This window comes from Nelumbo nucifera, chromosome 1, assembly GCF_055504915.1.
Source record: "Nelumbo nucifera cultivar China Antique chromosome 1, China Antique-T2T, whole genome shotgun sequence".
Lineage (NCBI taxonomy): Eukaryota > Viridiplantae > Streptophyta > Magnoliopsida > Proteales > Nelumbonaceae > Nelumbo > Nelumbo nucifera.
Genome location: NC_142649.1, coordinates 66,560,865 through 66,578,012, shown reverse-complemented (window position 1 = coordinate 66,578,012; position 17,148 = coordinate 66,560,865). Strand labels below are relative to the sequence as shown.

The following is a 17,148-nucleotide window of genomic DNA, read 5'->3' as shown; positions in this document are numbered from 1 at the left end:
ACCACAAGATGCAGGTACTCTATAAGCACCCCATAAGTCACAATGAATCAATGCAAAACAATCAGTCACTTTATTGCCACTTTGAATAAAACATCTCTAGTTTGCTTTGCCTTCAAACAAACATCACATGTTTTGTTCTTACTATTATTGATATTAAGAAGCAAGCTAACCGTTTGATAAGAAGGGTGTCCAATCTCCGATGCCACAAATCGCATGACCCAAGATGCGGTCCTGTATCACACACAACTTATTAGTAAACGTCACAATACAATCTGTGTCACGAAGTAACTAACCTACTGACAATAAATTACAATTGAGTTTTGGGACATATAATACATGCAGCAATTTAAAATTATTTCCAAGTTCAACAGTGTCGTCTTTCACGGCCTCGGTGTGCGCACCGTTGGGTAACCTAACAGGACAAGGTGCAACATCATAGGTGTCGACGAGCACATTTAAATTCCCTATCATGTGATGTGATGCCCCAGAGTCAATAATCCATTCAGTGGAGTAATTCTTACCAGAGAGTTTTTCATTAGTCCTAGTTTTGTAAGCATTAAGCATGCTTACAAGAGTCTGGCATTGCTCGTCATTAAGCCCGCTCAGTCCAGTCCGGTCTCCGTCAGTCATAACTGCTTTAGTAGCCACCTCACGCCCCGCTGATGACTGAGCAGCATGAGCTTTTGTCGTGCCTCAGCCACGTCCGCCAGAGGGTCCTCCCCCTTTTCCTCATCCTGTTCCACGCCCGGTTGACGTACCGCGGGGTCTGTCTCCCCACCATTCAGGGTATCCAATTAATTGGAAGCAATTCTTTGCTTCATGGCCAGATCGACCACAATTGTTTTGTCTTTTGAAGTAGCTCTACTGTCTCGCGATGTCTGCGAGGCTTGTGCTGCAAAACCAACCGCATCTGCCCGTTCCTCCTTACCTCATGCCAACGATCGATGTCGATCTTCTTGTATGATTGTTGAGTAAACTTTGTTCATATTTGGAATTGGCTCCATACTCAATATGTTGGAACACACAGTTCCAAATATATCGTCGTCCAAACCCATAAGAAATTGGTGGATTTTTTCTTCTTCTCTTTCTTTAACCAATTCAGTTGCCGCTCCACACCTGCATCCGCATGTACACACGGGTACCTTAGAGTAGTTTCCTAATTCGTCCCACATTGCCTTCAACTTTCCGTAATATGCAACCATTGTCTGTCCATGTTACAGTTAGCAAGCTCGGATTTAATCTGATAAATCCGGGGTCCGTTGCCGATCGAGAATCGTTCCTTCAAATCATCCCAAAGCTCCTTGACCGTCTCCATATACGTGATAGTTGAACGCAATGATGGATCGACAGTATTGAAAACCCAAGCCACCAACATCGAGTTCACAATCCACCTGAGATCGATCTCTGGAGTGTCGTTCTCCGGCTTTGTGACCCTGCCTTCGATGAAACCGATTTTGTTTTTGACACGAAAAGCAGTTTTCATTGCCTTTGCCCATTTGTTGTAGTTATCTCCTCTCAAGACCACCGGACTGATAATAATTCCAGGATTATCTGATGGATGCAAATAGAAATGAGAAGACGGTTCGACAGACTTACTCAAGCTCTCACCGTTCCTATCGTTGTTGGCAACCATGGTGACCGATCAACAATACTTGTTTGAGATGTTCAAGCAAATGGTCGAAGATGGCTTTGGTGTCGATGTGATTCTGTTGCTCAACGTCAGCAGTAATATCTTACCCAAGGTGATTGATTATTGCAGGAAACACGTCGAGTTTGATTCCAAGAAGATGGACGATCCTAATGAGGCTCACGAAGAAATCAGGAACTGGGACTCATAATACATCAACGCCAGTGTCGATGAGCTTTACCGTCTTATAATATCTGCCAACTACCTTCATATCAAAGGGTTGCTAGATTTGACTTGCCAGAAGGCGACTCTGATACCATGAAAAATTTCGGAAGCCCAAGGTTGTCTTTCCATTGTTATCTTATGATATATATATACAAACTCGATGGAGTTTCTTGCTCCCAAAACTTTCTAAAAACCCTACCTCCTAAATGCAATGCAACTTCTATCTCCAAAAGATTTTCTAATCCAAAAAGAATATCTTCCTAAAAACAAGGCTACTAAAAACAAAACTTCCTAACTGTACAGGAAATATACAGATCTGGGATCTCCTATGACTCTCGCGAATCTCGTCCAATACTATAGTCAGCCTCCAGACCTTGCTCTATCACAGCCTCAACTTGCTCATGACCATGCTGAGCCTCCCCCATACTTTACTCACCCATCATCAGCTGCTGATGACACACAGTCGGGAAGCGAGACAATCAATGTTGGTACATAAATAATAGATTCAGTCCGATCACTTTCTGACTCTAGTGGAGCAGATAGGCCATTGGCTTCAGATGAGGACCGTGGAATGAATCGCGTAACTAGAAGAAGGTCGTACTGACATATCTATACGTTGGTATAGAAATATTTAGAGGGATACCGCCGCTGTTGGTACAGAAACATTTAGAGGGGAAGAAGATGAACAGTGTTTGAGAAAGGGTAAAATAAGTATTTAAAAAAAAAAATATCATCTTTTTAACGTTTTTGTCAATGTCATTGTTAATTTTGTCAAAAAATAGAAAGAGAAGATTTTTGTTGAAATGAAACTAGGAAAGGTTTTTATGATTTTCAGAAAGAAACTTTTTTGTATTTTATCCACAATTTTAAGCCTTGATTGGCAGTCATTTGTATTTTATATCTTTAATATACTAAAGTATAAAGCATATGGGGTTAACCATAGGATGGAGGTCATGTTCACTATTAGAATATAGCTAAGTGCGGTCGCGTGTCTAATAACTAGAATCTTAAATTCACATATCTCCCGAAACTCATGCACAAAATTATCTAGGTATATATGTGCGCAAAAATACCAAAATCTGTAATGTCTCTTACAATATCACATTATACACGGAAATACCATTTTACGTAAAAATGTGAAAGTGCGTAGAATGGGGTTAACCACTGCGGTGGTCATGTCCTTTTGCCAGGATATAGGTGTGATCGCGTGTTTGAAAACTAGAATCACAAATCCACATATCTCTCGAAACTCAATGCGCAAATATACCCAAGTCTGGTATGTAGCTAAAGTCCTGCGATGTCGTTTACAATATTACATTATATGCAGAGCTACCATATCATAGTTTTCAAATCATAGAAATCTTAACGCAGGTTCAAATTCACAACGGTAGAGGCTATGCGCTACCCTAATCATCCCGCTACCTGATCCGACAATTGCAAAGGCCCAATTACAATAACATGCATGTCTCTCGAAACAATCTGCAAAAATACCAAATTAAGTTTGTGACGTGCGCAGTCTACGATGCTGCTTAAGAATATAGGTGTGATCACATCTAAAAACCATAATCGCGAATTCACATATCTCCTGAAACATAGTGGGTAGAAATACCAAAGCCTGCGATGTCACATTATGCACAAAAATACCACATCATAGGTGGCAAATCATAAACACAATGGTAAGAAATAGATAACACCGTGGCAGGGGAGAGAAGACACAATGGCACAAAAATACCACTTATGATGTCACATTATGCACAAGGTTACTGTGTGATTCTATTTTCTACACGCAGAAGGCATGACCATACACCTTTTGGATCCTCCCTTTTGTTATAAGAATATATTAGCATAGCAAATGAAGCCTTAAAAATTAAGATATATGAAAAAATTATAAAATAGAGAAAATGACGTCAAAAGTTTTAATAAAAAATAATAATTTTAGTAAATTTATCCAAAATTCAATTTACCTAAATTTCCATTTAATAAATAACTAGCGGAGGGGGCCCTACGTTGCAGGGGGCTCGCTCATAAACCATCAGGCTCGAGTTCAATTTGAATTAGAGACTTGAGCTCGAGCTCGAGTTCAGCTTGAGTCAAAAGCCCGGAGGTTTGAGCTTGGCTACCTTTGATTGCAGGTCTCTCAAGCAGTTGAGGTGCCGAGCCGATGTTTCCCTTAATTGCCGAGGTGCCAAATTGAGGTCTCCTTAAGCTGCTGAAGTGTCGAGTTGAGGTTTCCCTAGCAGGCGAGGTGTCGAGCTAACTCCCTTAGTTGGCACGGTGTCGAGCTGAGGTCTCCCTCATTTGTCGAGATGTTGAGCCAAGATCTCCCTCAGTGACCGAGGTACCTAACTGAGGTCTCCCTCAGTGGTCAAAAGTGTCGTCTAGCTCGAGCTCGATTCGAATTAGAGACTTGAGCTTGAGCTCAGAAGTTCGAGCTCGGCTTGGCTCGAACTCAACTACCTTTGGTTGTAGGTCCCCTAGCAGCCGAGATGTTGAGTTGATGTCTCCCTTAGTTGGAGAGAGAGTGGCATTCTTGTAATTTATAAGGAGAGAGAGAGAGATGACATTCTTGTAATTTTTATGAAAAAAAAAACAAAAAATACTGTTAGACTATATATATATATTAAAGAAAGGTCTTTATGCTACAACCCCACCATTCAGACAAGTAACACCCTAGTAATTCAAGAAACAAGAAATATGATTCAAAAAGTAGGTAGTTTCACTCCTAAACATTCTCAATAGATAGTTATTTATTAGCTTAACACATGTTTATCCATTGTCTATTAAATACAAATGGTGGGACCCATTAAAAGATTACCATAAACCCATGTTTGTTTTTAAAATGATTTTTTTTTCAAAAAGAAAATACTTTATTAATTACAAACTTGATTTAACTTTTAGTAAGCAACTTAATTTAACTTTTAAAAATAAATAACTCAAAATAGATTTATTAGATAAGTAGTAAATACCAAATAAAGTGGGTTATTGTTTGCCAATAAGATCTCATTTAATATCCTAAATCAAATTAAAAAAAAACATAAATTAATAGTGGGTTTTAAATAAAATAGGTCAGAATAAATTATCAATTGCAAAAATGCATGACCCATGTTATTTTTTTTTTTACTTTAATTTTTGATAACTACACACATTTAATTACCCCGTACTTAGTACTAGATCATTCACTAGTTAAAAATTAAAAGCGACCAGACAAATATGTTAAAAATATTAAGTAAAATGAAAAATTAAATCAAAATCAAAATATTTGATAGTGAAAGAAGGGAGAGAGAGAGGAAATTGAGGATGGGAAGTATATACTTATAATAATAAAAAAGAGATAAAAGCAATAAGAAGTGGTTTCTAGAAAAAGAGCTCATTTAATTATTTTGTCCTATAAATGAACATTTTGGGGTCACATATAGGAGAGAGGTTCAGGTAGTAGATGTTGGAAGAAGTAAATAGTGATGGGATAAATTAAAAGATATTAATATCTATTAGATAAAGGAAAGAGACATGGGTATTTAGTTATCCGGCAAAGCAAATAAACAACAGATAAATAAAAAGTCATTGGATATTAAACATTAGATAAAACAACAAAAAAGAATGGTACAATTGTAAATAACAAAGGCTCTAGTGGGTAAATATCTTCAATGTTATTATTAGATTCCAAATTGTGCATATAGAGGGCAAGACCGTACACCTTTTGGATCCTATCTTTTGTTATAAGAATATACCAGCTAAGTAAACGTGCTCAGCATGGGTGTGAGGTATAAAATGAACCGTCAAGTAAAAGTTGAGTATAAGCATTGAAGCTAATAAAGCTATTACATGTTAATTACCTATTACTAACCAATTTCATAACTTAGAATTGTCTATTTGAATAAAGGACAATCTAAGCAAATGTGAAAAATACAAAGAAGACTTTACTTTTGACATGTGGCCTACAGGGGTTGCTCACAAATTCACTTAGGACATGAATATTTATACATCCACACCAATCTCTTAATGCAATGAGTGCATAGCAAAATTACAACCAAAGAGATTTTAAAAATAGGAATCATGAAGGGGAAGAAAGAGTCTTAGCTTTCAGGCATTTGTTCTTAGATGATGGTGCAGGAGTTTCCTTGGGTTACAACTTCCTTGTTCTTAACATGTGGAATCAAATAAATATGTTAACAAAATTAGAACACTCACAATTTCCAAAATTACAACCAAAAGATTAGTCAACATCATTTCTTTCTTCACTTCCAAAGAAAATCCATAGGACATAAAAATATTGATAATATATAACCAAAAAAAAAGGACAATTGTTAAGGCAAAAGAAATTTGAAAGAAAATAACCACTTTTATCTTCCTAATGTAATTTGCATTTGCTCTACTAATATGATAATACCATCACCCTTTAATCCTTTTATATATTACATGCATACCTCCCCTCCCCTCCCTGGTCTAGCCCAATCCATATTTAATTAATTAGAATTAGAAATAAACCACATCACGAATTAGAGGTTACGAAATATTGGTAAGTAGGGACTTCCTTCTTCGAGATTTACTTCGAAGTGAACAAGGCAAGGACTGGTTCTTCGAACGGGGCAACTTCCCTCGGCTTATCAATCACCATCATGCAGATGCCTTCTGTACTTAGCACGAATTATGGCATAACTCATCAATTCCCTCGATCTCTAGGTTCACTTTCTCTCCTCTGATGATAAACTCCGACATTGGCTTGGGCAGACCATTCTCCAAATTAGTAGGCCAACTTAGCCCCCCTAATTGAACAACAACGTTCTCCGGCCTTACAAATCTAATCACACGATGAAGCTAGAAGTGAAGCTCAGACCGGAAAACCAAGACAAACTCTAACATCCATTTGCAATAGCCACTTCTAATACTTAATCATATAACAAAGTTTACAGGCTTCGTAACCATTTGGAGACAGAACCAGTAGGTATAACGAGTTCAAAGACATACTTGTAAAGAGTCTCTACAACATTTCCTTCTCTAGAGAACATGAATTTGCTCTTGGTCCATTGGGTAAGGAATGGACTAAACATCTAATACAACATTATGAAGTACAATGGAATGTTAATGAATAGTTGATACATTAACACCCATTTTAGAATAATTATGTTGAAATAGAGAGAGGAGGGAGATACGCATGACAAGAGTGTTGGGGAGACGGAAAGGGAGAAGAGAATAAAGGGGAACAGAGTCAAATGGAGGGGTAGTTCGGGGCATAAGTATCGTTGTTGGAGATGAAGTAAAAGGAAAAGAGGGAAACGACTGCCACAAAGCGGTTAATCCCAAAGCACAGATCACGGATAAAGATCTTCCACCACTAAATTGAAAGCATGGAGCATGGCAACATAGAGTGGTGCAATTTCTGCCAACACATGTTTGTTGAGTTTTTGGTTGGTTTTGCAATTTCTAGTATTTGGCTGGTTTTGCACCGATGTGAAAAGTGAATTTATGTTGATCGTGGAGTGGTGGTATATGGAGTCAATGCAGTGTGGTGAATGACGTCATACATTCATGCGTGGTTGATACGGTAAATGAAGAAGATAAGAAATAAATATGTGAATAACAACCTCTAGTCAAATGATATGGTATACATTTGTTATTAATTATATTCAAATGCCGTGTGGCAACATATATGGATGCAAGCTCTTGAATGTGGGGTCAATGAAATATATATGTCATGGCATCCTGAAGGCAATTCAATGATACCGCATGCCACATTGTAACATAAATGAATAGGATGTGGTATACATTTGTCATTGAACATGTCATTGATTGCATTAATGAGCCTATGCTTTCATGTCGCATTTATATATGCTATCACGTGGAGAAGTGTATAAGCATCACACATGTGGTTGTACACATGTTTTAAAAAGTATGGAGAATATTAGAGGGCTAAAAAACATGAAATATCAAAAGTTGATTTCTTGCTTTTCATATTTTTTGTATATTTACTTCATTTTTTTAAAAGTAAAAATGTTAGACAATGTAGGCCCTTAACTCCAATTAGAATGATATACATAAATATTTATTTATAAATGAATAAAGTACACTATTGTTTCATGTTAATATTGGTATGTTTCTATGCATTACCCCTTAAACTAGATACTTACGAGACTTGTGTTAGTTTAAGATAGACTTAGGAAATTTATCCTAACAAGGGTGGCACTGGTGTGTTGCCAAAGAGTTTGAACAGCTTGCCTCAACTGCTAGGGTTAGACCCCAAGCACAACCATTAGGTGTTTATTAGAAGCACTGAACCCGGACCAATTTCTAGTTGTGCCTTAGACCTTGGAGATAGATGGGCAAACTGGAAAGTTATACATAACCCTAAACTTGATTATGGCGTTGCACTAGGTGTTGGATTAGGTTTTCTTTGATATGTCAACTAGTGAGATCCATTAAGACTCAAATACTTGAGTATGTTGAGACAGTCTAAGAATTCACCTGAGTTGGTGGTCATAGTGATAGGATCAACCTCTTTGTTGGACAAAGTGAATGTCAAGGTTTATACTCTCTCTGATGGAAACTTAAACTACGAGTAGTTGATTTCACCTATGTTTGAATTTTGGTTTTTCAAAATATATTTATATGTTATATACTAATATTTTATGAAAAATGTTTGCAAAAGGTTTTAATCCCGGGATCCATCTTAGCAGAGAGTGTGGCACTGCACCTTATAGGTAGGGGAGAGGTCATTTCCTATCAAATAGTGTTTTGATCATTATGAGTCGAGAGATTAAGTGTAAAAAACCATTACATGGTTGATTACCTGATAGGATTTGTCTTACATGAGTCCATTATCCTTGGGTCTTCATAGAGTAGATGAACCCAATGATCATTTAGGTGTAAATGTTGGGCCCAAATTGGACCAATGTTGATTGGGTTAGGGATTCATTACCTTGAGTAGTGAATTCAGCCTAGCCTCTTTTGGAGGTTGGGCCGAACCCATGTGGGCTTATGTGAGATCATTGTGAAGTCTCACACCATACAATATCAGGCCTAAAGTGGCCATGCAACATTTTGGATCGTTGGTCTTTGAAATAGATGGGTCTAAGGCTCATATTTAATAAGATTAAGTAAGTTGTCACATGACCACTTAAGTTTTCCTATGCTCTGGGTTGAATCTAGGTTTCGAAATGGGCATGAAACACCTATCCTCTTAAGAGAACAAGGCTTATCTCTTAATCGAGTCCAAATCCGAATCAAATATGGATAATCTCCTAATTTGATTAGGAGAGTAACCCATAAGGAGATAAAAGAAAAAGAGGGCGAACCAGACTAGAACACCTCTCGCTCTCTCTTGTTCTCTCATCTTCTCTTTGTCTCCCAAGAAACCCTATCACGACCTAGGCTTTCTAGAACTTATTTTTTATCAGTTTCTCTTCTAATTTTTACAAGAAAAATATTGAAGAAAATTAGGCTCACTTACCTCATTCGATTCGAGCAAGTTAGATCACAGTTTTGCTGAAAACAGTGTTGATGAACCGGATTCACCTACACACTACACCATCTTCAGTGGAGGCTGATTTTAGGATTGATTTGGGTGTGAACTTCCACCTTGGGATATGTGCTTTTGTCTGGGTGTATCCCGCTTTGATCTACCTGGTACCTGAGGAACTTTCCCGACTATACTCCGAATGCGCACTTCAGTAGATTCAATCTCAACTTAAACTCCCTACACCGCGTGAATATTTTCCTTAGAACTTCCGAGTGGTCTCCTCTTCCTCTTGCTTTGATGACTATGTCAACAACATAGCACTTGATCTCCTTATAGATCATGTCCTGGAAGACACTAGCCATTGCTCTCTGGTATGTGGCTCGACGTTCTTCAAGCCGAATGGCATCATTTTGTAATAGAAGTTCCCTGTGGGTGCCCTGAAGAAGGTGTGGGGAGCATTTGCGGGATCCATGAATATTTGGTTGTATCCACTATAGGCATCTAGGAAGGAGAAAAGTTCATGGACCGCGGTTGAGTCTATCAGTACCTCCATATTAGGAAGAGGGAATTCGACCTTCAGGCAACCTTTCCTTAAGTTCCTAAAATCGACACAACATTTGTGATAAGGTGGAGTTAGTGTTTAGGTGTTGTACTATTGTTAAGGAACTAGGAGGGAAGGTACTAAGCCTCAAGCACTTGTTAGAGCAACCCGTGCATAGCCCAACTCAGCAGAAGTGGTTGTATAAGCTACTAGGGTTTGACTCCCAGGTAGAGTATAAGCCACATGTAGCAAACAAGGCAGTAGATGCTCTATCCCGCAGTCAAGAGGTTTTCATATTGGGTGAAAACCATAACAACTTTTCTATCTGGGCCAGGCTCAAGGAAGAAGCCCACCTAGACGAAACCATACAGAAGGTCGTCCAGAAGCTTACAACAGATCCGACTTCAGCCCCAAGGTTCTACTTAGTGGGGCCAGATCTTTTCTTTAAAGGGTGCCTAGTGATTGTGGCCCAATCAAAGTTTCTTCCGGAGTTACTTCAATTATTTCATGGCTCTGCCTTGGGTGGCAATTCGGGAATACTCCGTACCTACCGTCGGGTAAGCCAGCATTTGTTTTGGTTAGGGATGAAGAAAGCCGTCCAGAAGTTTGTAGCTCAATGCACTACTTGCCAACATTACAAATCTGACCATCAAACTCCCACGGGATTGTTGCAGCCTCTCCCGATTCCGGCTCAAGTATGGGAGGATATTACCATGGATTTCATCACAGGACTCCCAACTTCCATGGGTAAATCAATAATTATGGTAGTGGTGGATAGGCTAACAAAATACAGTCATCTTATTGGGATGGTGCACCCATACACAGCGGCCCAAGTGGCACACACCTTTGTCAAAGAGGTGACCAGACTGCATGGCACCCCACGATCCATTGTGACAGATAGGGACCCGGCTTTCATGAGCCGCTTCTGGACTACATATTTTAAAGTCCAGGGGACTCAGTTGAACCACACCACCAGCTACCACCCACAAGCCGACGGACAGTCCGAAGTGGAGCAGGTGCTTGGAAACTTATTTGAGATGCTTTACGGGGGAGAGGCCCAAACAGTGGATGAATTGGCTGCCATGGGCCGAGCTGTGGTACAATACCACCTATCACTCCTCATTGGGAATGAGCCCATTTAAGGCATTGTATGAGAGGGAACCACCTCTTATACTTCCCTATGAAGTTGGGTCAACAGCAGTGGCAGAAATGGAAGAAAAAATACAGCAGAGGGATGAGGTTTTGAGGTCCCTGAAGGAACATCTGAACCGGGCCCAGCAGCAAATGAAGGCCCAGTATGACAAAAAGCACAGGCCGATAACCTACCAGGAGGGGGAGTTTGTGTCCTTGAAGCTTCAGCCCTACCGCCAAGTATCAGTCGCCCAGCGGAAGTGGGCGACAGATTGTGTCCTTGAAGCTTCAGCCCTACCGCCAAGTATCAGCCCTACCAGGAGGGGGAGTTTGTGTCCTTGCACCTCAGTTTTTTGGGCCCTTTCGTATAGTGGGCCGAGTAGGAGAGGTGGCCTACAGATTGGATCTTCCGCCATCTTCTCGCATCCACCCAGTCTTCCATGTTTCCCTACTAAAGAAGAGTATAGGACCCTACACGAATGCTAACCCCACATTGCCTGAGTTCAATGAGGAGGGGCACCTGCAGCCGAAGCCTATGGTGGTTCGAGATCTAAGGTGGGTTAAAAGGAGAAAGATAGTGCACAAGGAGGCCTTAGTGGTTTGGAAACACCTGCCCGAGGAGGATGCATCCTGGGAAGACTGACAATCTCAAGAAGAGGTTTCCAGGCTTCAACCTTGAGGACAAGGTTGTTCTGAAGGAGGGGCGAGTTGTTGGGGCCCCAGCCCATGTGAGACCGAAGGCCCATACCCCTAACCAGCACGGGGACCAGCCCACAGTGCCTATAAAGTCCCATGAGGAGCACAGCATGCTGAAAGAAGCCAAACGTCCGCCCTTCGCTACATGTACACAAGGAAGACACGTCAGCCATGAACAGTTTCATGCACATGTGATTTCCTTGTACACTCTAAATATCTGAGAATAAACGAGTAGGGCAGACCTGGCTTAATCCATTTCTTCTTCTTCTTTTCTTAGTAGGAGGTTAGGTTTCCCTCTGCGGTGGACAGTATCCCATCAGTATGGCATCTGCAATTATAGGCTTGGCCATGGAAATGACCTCTCCCTGTACAACCCAAAGATGATTCAGTTAACCAAAGTACCTCTTAATTACTCTGTGATATATGGCAAGAAGCTAGATCACTTGCTTTGAGCAAATTACAGAAGCAGATGGTATAAGTCAGCTGGGGATATTTTTTAAAGTCAGCCACTCACATGGAAGTGACTGACTTTTGAGACATTTTTGTGACCGACTTTGCATTTCACTTTCTGGAAAAAAAATGACATACAACGACATTGATATACACCTTCAACATTAATGTTAATGGAGCTCAAACATGATTTAATCAAATTTTATACACATATTTTCACTAACAAATCTAACATTTTCCACTAGCCATAATTGTTACAGAGAACAATTCAGAGACCTCACCCAACAGATTCGGCTTTCAGTTGAACAGTTGCATAATATGGTATCAGAATTCAGAGCCATATGAGAGATATCAGGTATCACAGGCTTCTAATGGCTTGGACCTGTGGAATAGAATTAAACAGTAGTATTAATTAATGACTAGCTAGCTAATTGCTGTTCCAAACAGACCACCAAATGATGCCTATACTCTAATTAATGAGTAGATGGGAGCATGAAAGTCAAAAAACTAACCTGACTAGTTAGCTGGTCTGCCAAGAAAAAGTCTCCTAGAGTAACCTGTAGAAAGAAGAATACCCAGCAATTAAAAGCCTATCAAGAAGACAAGAACCCATGGAAATAAATAAAACATTTCTGATGAAGCAAAATAGCCACACTCAAACAAGTTCAGATGAAGCAAAACCCATGGAAATAAATAAAGAAATGCAAGAAAGAATAGCATAAAAATCAGAAGAAAGGAAAATGAGGGAAAAGAAAATTTACCAGAGCATCACACCAGATGAAAGAGAGAGCTTCACCATAGGCCAAAGTTCCGAGAATGCACTTTTGGAGAATCCCCTCCATGTCTGAGGGCACCAACCACCAAAAACATAGAACAATCCTCCTATGACCATGGACCAAGTAGAGATTATCATTGCACCCATAGCACCGGGTATTTCCAAGTTCAGTTTGTACACAAAAAGCCTGAGAATTCCCGCACTGAGTACAGTAGCTGATGAAACCATAATACCTGTCAAGAATAGAAGAGCATCATGCAGCATTGCCTCAAATCCAAGTATGTATTTCTCTTTGTTTATGTAAATATAGTCTTACCTATTTTTAGGAATCTTTCCACGATTTACTTGGAGCATGACCCTGAAGACAAGTCCATGGTATGAATAGTATGAGAAAAGTGGTGAGACACAGTATCCTAAAACAGCAGCATCCCTTGGGGCCCCACCTATTAGTTGGAACTTTATGCATTATTTTATTGGTCTCTCTCAGTTTGAACTTTATCTATTATTATATTAGTTTAATTGCACCCAAAATTTCAAAGTCATTGATTAAGTAACTAGAAACTTGACCCTTTGATGTGATTGCTTGATTGTATACCCAATTAAAGAAAGTACACTCTATTAACAAGATGGATATAAATGTAGTAAAGGAAAGAAAGGTTAAAATCATTAGGAAAAGAATGTGGATTTCAGCTTCCTCTTTCCTCTTGTGATTCATGAGATCTACCATTTCCTTGTTCCAGGTTTACAATTCAATGGTTGATAATTTACAATCCTCAGATGAGCTAGATTTGCTAGTGGGTGGGATTCTGTTTTTGGTATCTGATTTTCTTGGTTGGAGCCTTTGGTTTTTGCATAGAACTAGTAGGTTATTTTCATTTTCTGAATTACCATGGGCGGACTGTGTGAATTGGTACTAATCGAACCACTTGGCAAATCAGATTGGTGTCAAGAGATTTAGGTAACTATCATGTGAACTATCTTTAGATGAATAGCCAAATCAGAAAAAGAAAACCTTTGTTGGTCAGTTGCTTTCACCAACTGGTAATATGCCCTTAAATCCCTATGATGAATGAAAACCATGGATTCATATGGGTTAATGGGTCAACATGCCCTTAAATCCATGGATTCTTCGGTTTTCTTTTATATATATAATATTATAAATATATATATATAAATACTATATAATGCATATATATATAGGTCAAAAGGAATGCATGGTAATAAAGCCTGGACCAGGACCCATTTTTGTAATCCTGGAAAACCTTGGAAACCAGCTTTAGACCCGTTCTCTTGAAGAGATTAAGTTTGTTTTACTGGAAAATTAACTGAAATTGATCAGTATTTTACTGACTATATCACAAATAGCATTAATCTAAAGCAAACTGATGAAGGGTGATTTGGCCCAACCTAGCGAGAAGGGGACCGTGGACACGACCTGACTAAGGGATGACAACTCAGCTTGGAAAGCCTATTTCGCAACGTTCGAGCTCGGATATTCAGCCACCTCAGCCCAAAACTCACCTCGGCGTCGGGGCACCTCGGCATCCAATCCAATTCGGAACTAAAGAACCGAAGTATCAGCTCGAGGCTAACAACCCGAATCACCACGTAACCGACTCCAGAAGTTTCTCCAGCAGATCCCGAATCTCTCGAGATCACGATGAGCTAACAGATCCCGACTTTTCTAAGATCACGATGAGAACTCATCACAGCTCCGCCAGAGTTGGAAGTGGAACGAACTCTATCTCCACAACCCGGAGATCGCGGAAATCAATTTGGATGGGTTGAATCCCATCCAAATCAAAATCAATTTGGATGGGTTGAATCCCATCCAAATCAAAATCAATTTGGATGGAGTCAATGGGCCAACAAAACATTGAATTGGACCAGTCCAAATTTAATGGTCCAAAGTATTTATTGGATTGGGTTGGGTTGAATTGAACCAATATCCGGTCCATTGATAGAAGATAAGAATACCATTACATGTGTGCTAAATACCCAAGCTTATGAGAGAACCCATGTGGCGACAAATGCATCACAAAGAAGTGTTGTGTGTTTTTTGAACTCTGATCGATATGGCAGCTAATAATAACTGAATTACTTTTTTCACATATTGGGTCTGGTTCCAAACACTTTGGATCTGCTGCCCACAAACTGTTACCACATCCCTGACCATCTCCTCATGAATGACAAGGGAACTATGTGGATCATAAAAACTGGTTCCAAACACCAAATGATGTTTATCTAAAGCAGTAGCAGAAGCCAGAAAGCAAACAGATCATAAAAACTAACAGGTTTGCTGCTTCAAAATCCTTACATGCATAGAATCAAACACTAGAAAACAGAGTTTCTAGGAAAGCAATGAGATACTAGAAAACGGAGGAATGGCTACTTAACACTAGAAACTGAATTCTTTCATTCCTACTCAGGTCCCCATTTTTTTCAGCACATGTAGAACTAAATCAGCTATATATACAAGTAAAACTGAATTCAGTTCTCAGTCTCACTCGGTCTATATATGGGTATCAAGCATCTCAATATTCAAAACATCTTACTTTCTTTCATTCTTATTCTCTCAACAACAATATAAACAAGTAAATTAATGATTGGTAATTAAGGAAAGAAAAGAATGTCAGTTTGAAAATAACAGATATAAGCTAGGAAAAATAATTTCCTATATCTAGCATCTATGTAAAGGTTTATTAATCTGTCCTACTTTCTAAAGCATGCATCCGTACACATTTTTTCATTTTCTATCTACCATTTCCGTTCATATTTGATTTTCAAACTGGAATCTAACAATTATGGTTTACTTCACTTGTAAACATGTCCTACAGTTAGCATCAATGACCTGTAACTTTTATCTCATCATTGTGGATTTTGGTGCATCCATGATGCATGCCAACTCCACCTAAATGTCATTCCAATTTGTGCACAAAATACCAAGTACTCAGCCTTCTAGAAATTAAAACATGTTTCTGTTTTTTAATCATCTTTTTTATTGGTTTTGGGTTTCAGAAATAGGACTATATTTCTCGTGTCCAAGTCAAGCATAACTTCACATAGATTTTGAGCTTTTCTGTTTCTGAAATGCTAAGTCATCCGATGTCAAAGACAACCTCATATCAATTTGTGTTGTACTGTGAAGGTAAAACACTGCAACTTCAGACTACAATTTGAAGTTTTCTTGGACCGAATAAGTATATAATTTGTTAAAATTTTTGACATAGATATCTTTATTGCTCAATGCTCACAAATCCTAAATATCCAATCAAGGTTTTAAAAGTGATCCGGAAACAAAATTGCTTTGGTCTCTATTTTTTGGATCCTGTTCAACCATTCGGGTATATATCCGATCAAATGCATTTTTCAGTTGAAATTTTAGGTTTAAGATTAGGGTTTAAAAGTTTAGGGCCTTAGGGGGTTTTAGGGTTCAGATTTTAGGAATTTTACAAAAAAAATGAAGAGATTGTGTCCGATCATGATAGGAGTAAATATGTGTTAAAGAACATTTACATACTTGCAAAAACACCAAACAATAGAGACTCTCAAGATCAGCTGAATAAGTTCCAGAAGAATGTTCAATAAATACATAGAGGGAAAGAGAGAATCTCACCTGTTAATTTCAATATCCGGTTGTCTATCTGGTGGTGAGAAAGCCGATATCGAGGTTGCCCTCTGGTTGCCGTCCGATTGTGAGAAAATCTGGACCGCGGTTGTTCTTCGGTTGTGAGAAAGTTGAGATCAAGATCACCCTCTCCCGTCGTCCAGTTGTGAGAAACTATAGACCGAGGTCGTTCTCCGATTGTGAGAAAGTAGAGAGAGAGAGAGCGCGTCCTCTGGTTGTCATCCGGTTGTGAAAAACTACACACCAAGGTAGTTCTCCGTTGTGAGAAAGTAGAGAGAGAACAAGCGAGCGAGCGAGCGAGACAGAGCGAGAGAGAGAGAGAGAGATAGAATCGGCTCGGAGAGGAGAGGGCGGGAAGAAGACGAATCGTGAAGAGGGAGCGGCGTGGAGTGTGTGATTCATAAGGGGCAATTTAACGACTGTCGCTAAAGATCAATATTTCTACCCACCAAATTTTTCTAGTGAGTGTGAGGCTTGGGGTGAGGAGAGGTCTCTTGATAAACATAGGAACGGCTTAAGAGAAAGGACGAGGGTTTTAGGTCAGGGATTGTACAATGGGGGAGTTGGGGCGTACTTGGGGTATTAGATGACGAATGCTTTGGGATATGAAGATTTCTAATGT

General features: G+C 39.3%; 2 protein-coding genes across 8 annotated transcripts; both read right to left on the bottom strand.

Annotated features, from left to right (window-relative positions):
- Positions 1 to 929: 929 nt before the first annotated feature.
- LOC148803367 (uncharacterized) lies at positions 930 to 1,633 on the bottom strand. The gene is made up of 2 exons (XM_088895382.1): positions 1,200 to 1,633; positions 930 to 1,116 (listed from the first exon to the last, which is right to left on the bottom strand). The coding sequence occupies exons 1-2, from the start codon at positions 1,631 to 1,633 to the stop codon at positions 930 to 932; spliced, it is 621 nt and encodes a 206-aa protein (XP_088751508.1).
- Positions 1,634 to 2,983: 1,350 nt separating this feature from the next.
- Positions 2,984 to 17,134, bottom strand: LOC104594177 (uncharacterized). Of its 7 annotated transcripts, none has more exons than XR_016083889.1 (7): positions 16,515 to 17,134; positions 13,215 to 13,341; positions 12,885 to 13,131; positions 12,636 to 12,680; positions 12,405 to 12,505; positions 11,916 to 12,038; positions 6,169 to 11,814 (listed from the first exon to the last, which is right to left on the bottom strand). XR_016083889.1 is itself a non-coding variant. In XM_010254359.3 (5 exons), exons 2-5 carry the CDS (start codon positions 13,250 to 13,252, stop codon positions 12,482 to 12,484), a joined length of 354 nt encoding a protein of 117 aa, XP_010252661.1. In that variant the 5' UTR covers positions 13,253 to 13,256; positions 16,515 to 17,133; the 3' UTR covers positions 12,213 to 12,481. The 7 variants fall into 7 exon arrangements, 1 of the variants encoding a protein (XP_010252661.1); XR_734697.3 differs by having other exon boundaries at positions 13,215 to 13,256; positions 16,515 to 17,133; XR_734696.3 differs by lacking the exons at positions 6,169 to 11,814; positions 11,916 to 12,038 and adding an exon at positions 2,984 to 3,331 and having other exon boundaries at positions 13,215 to 13,256; positions 16,515 to 17,133.
- Between the last annotated feature and the right edge of the window lie 14 nt (positions 17,135 to 17,148).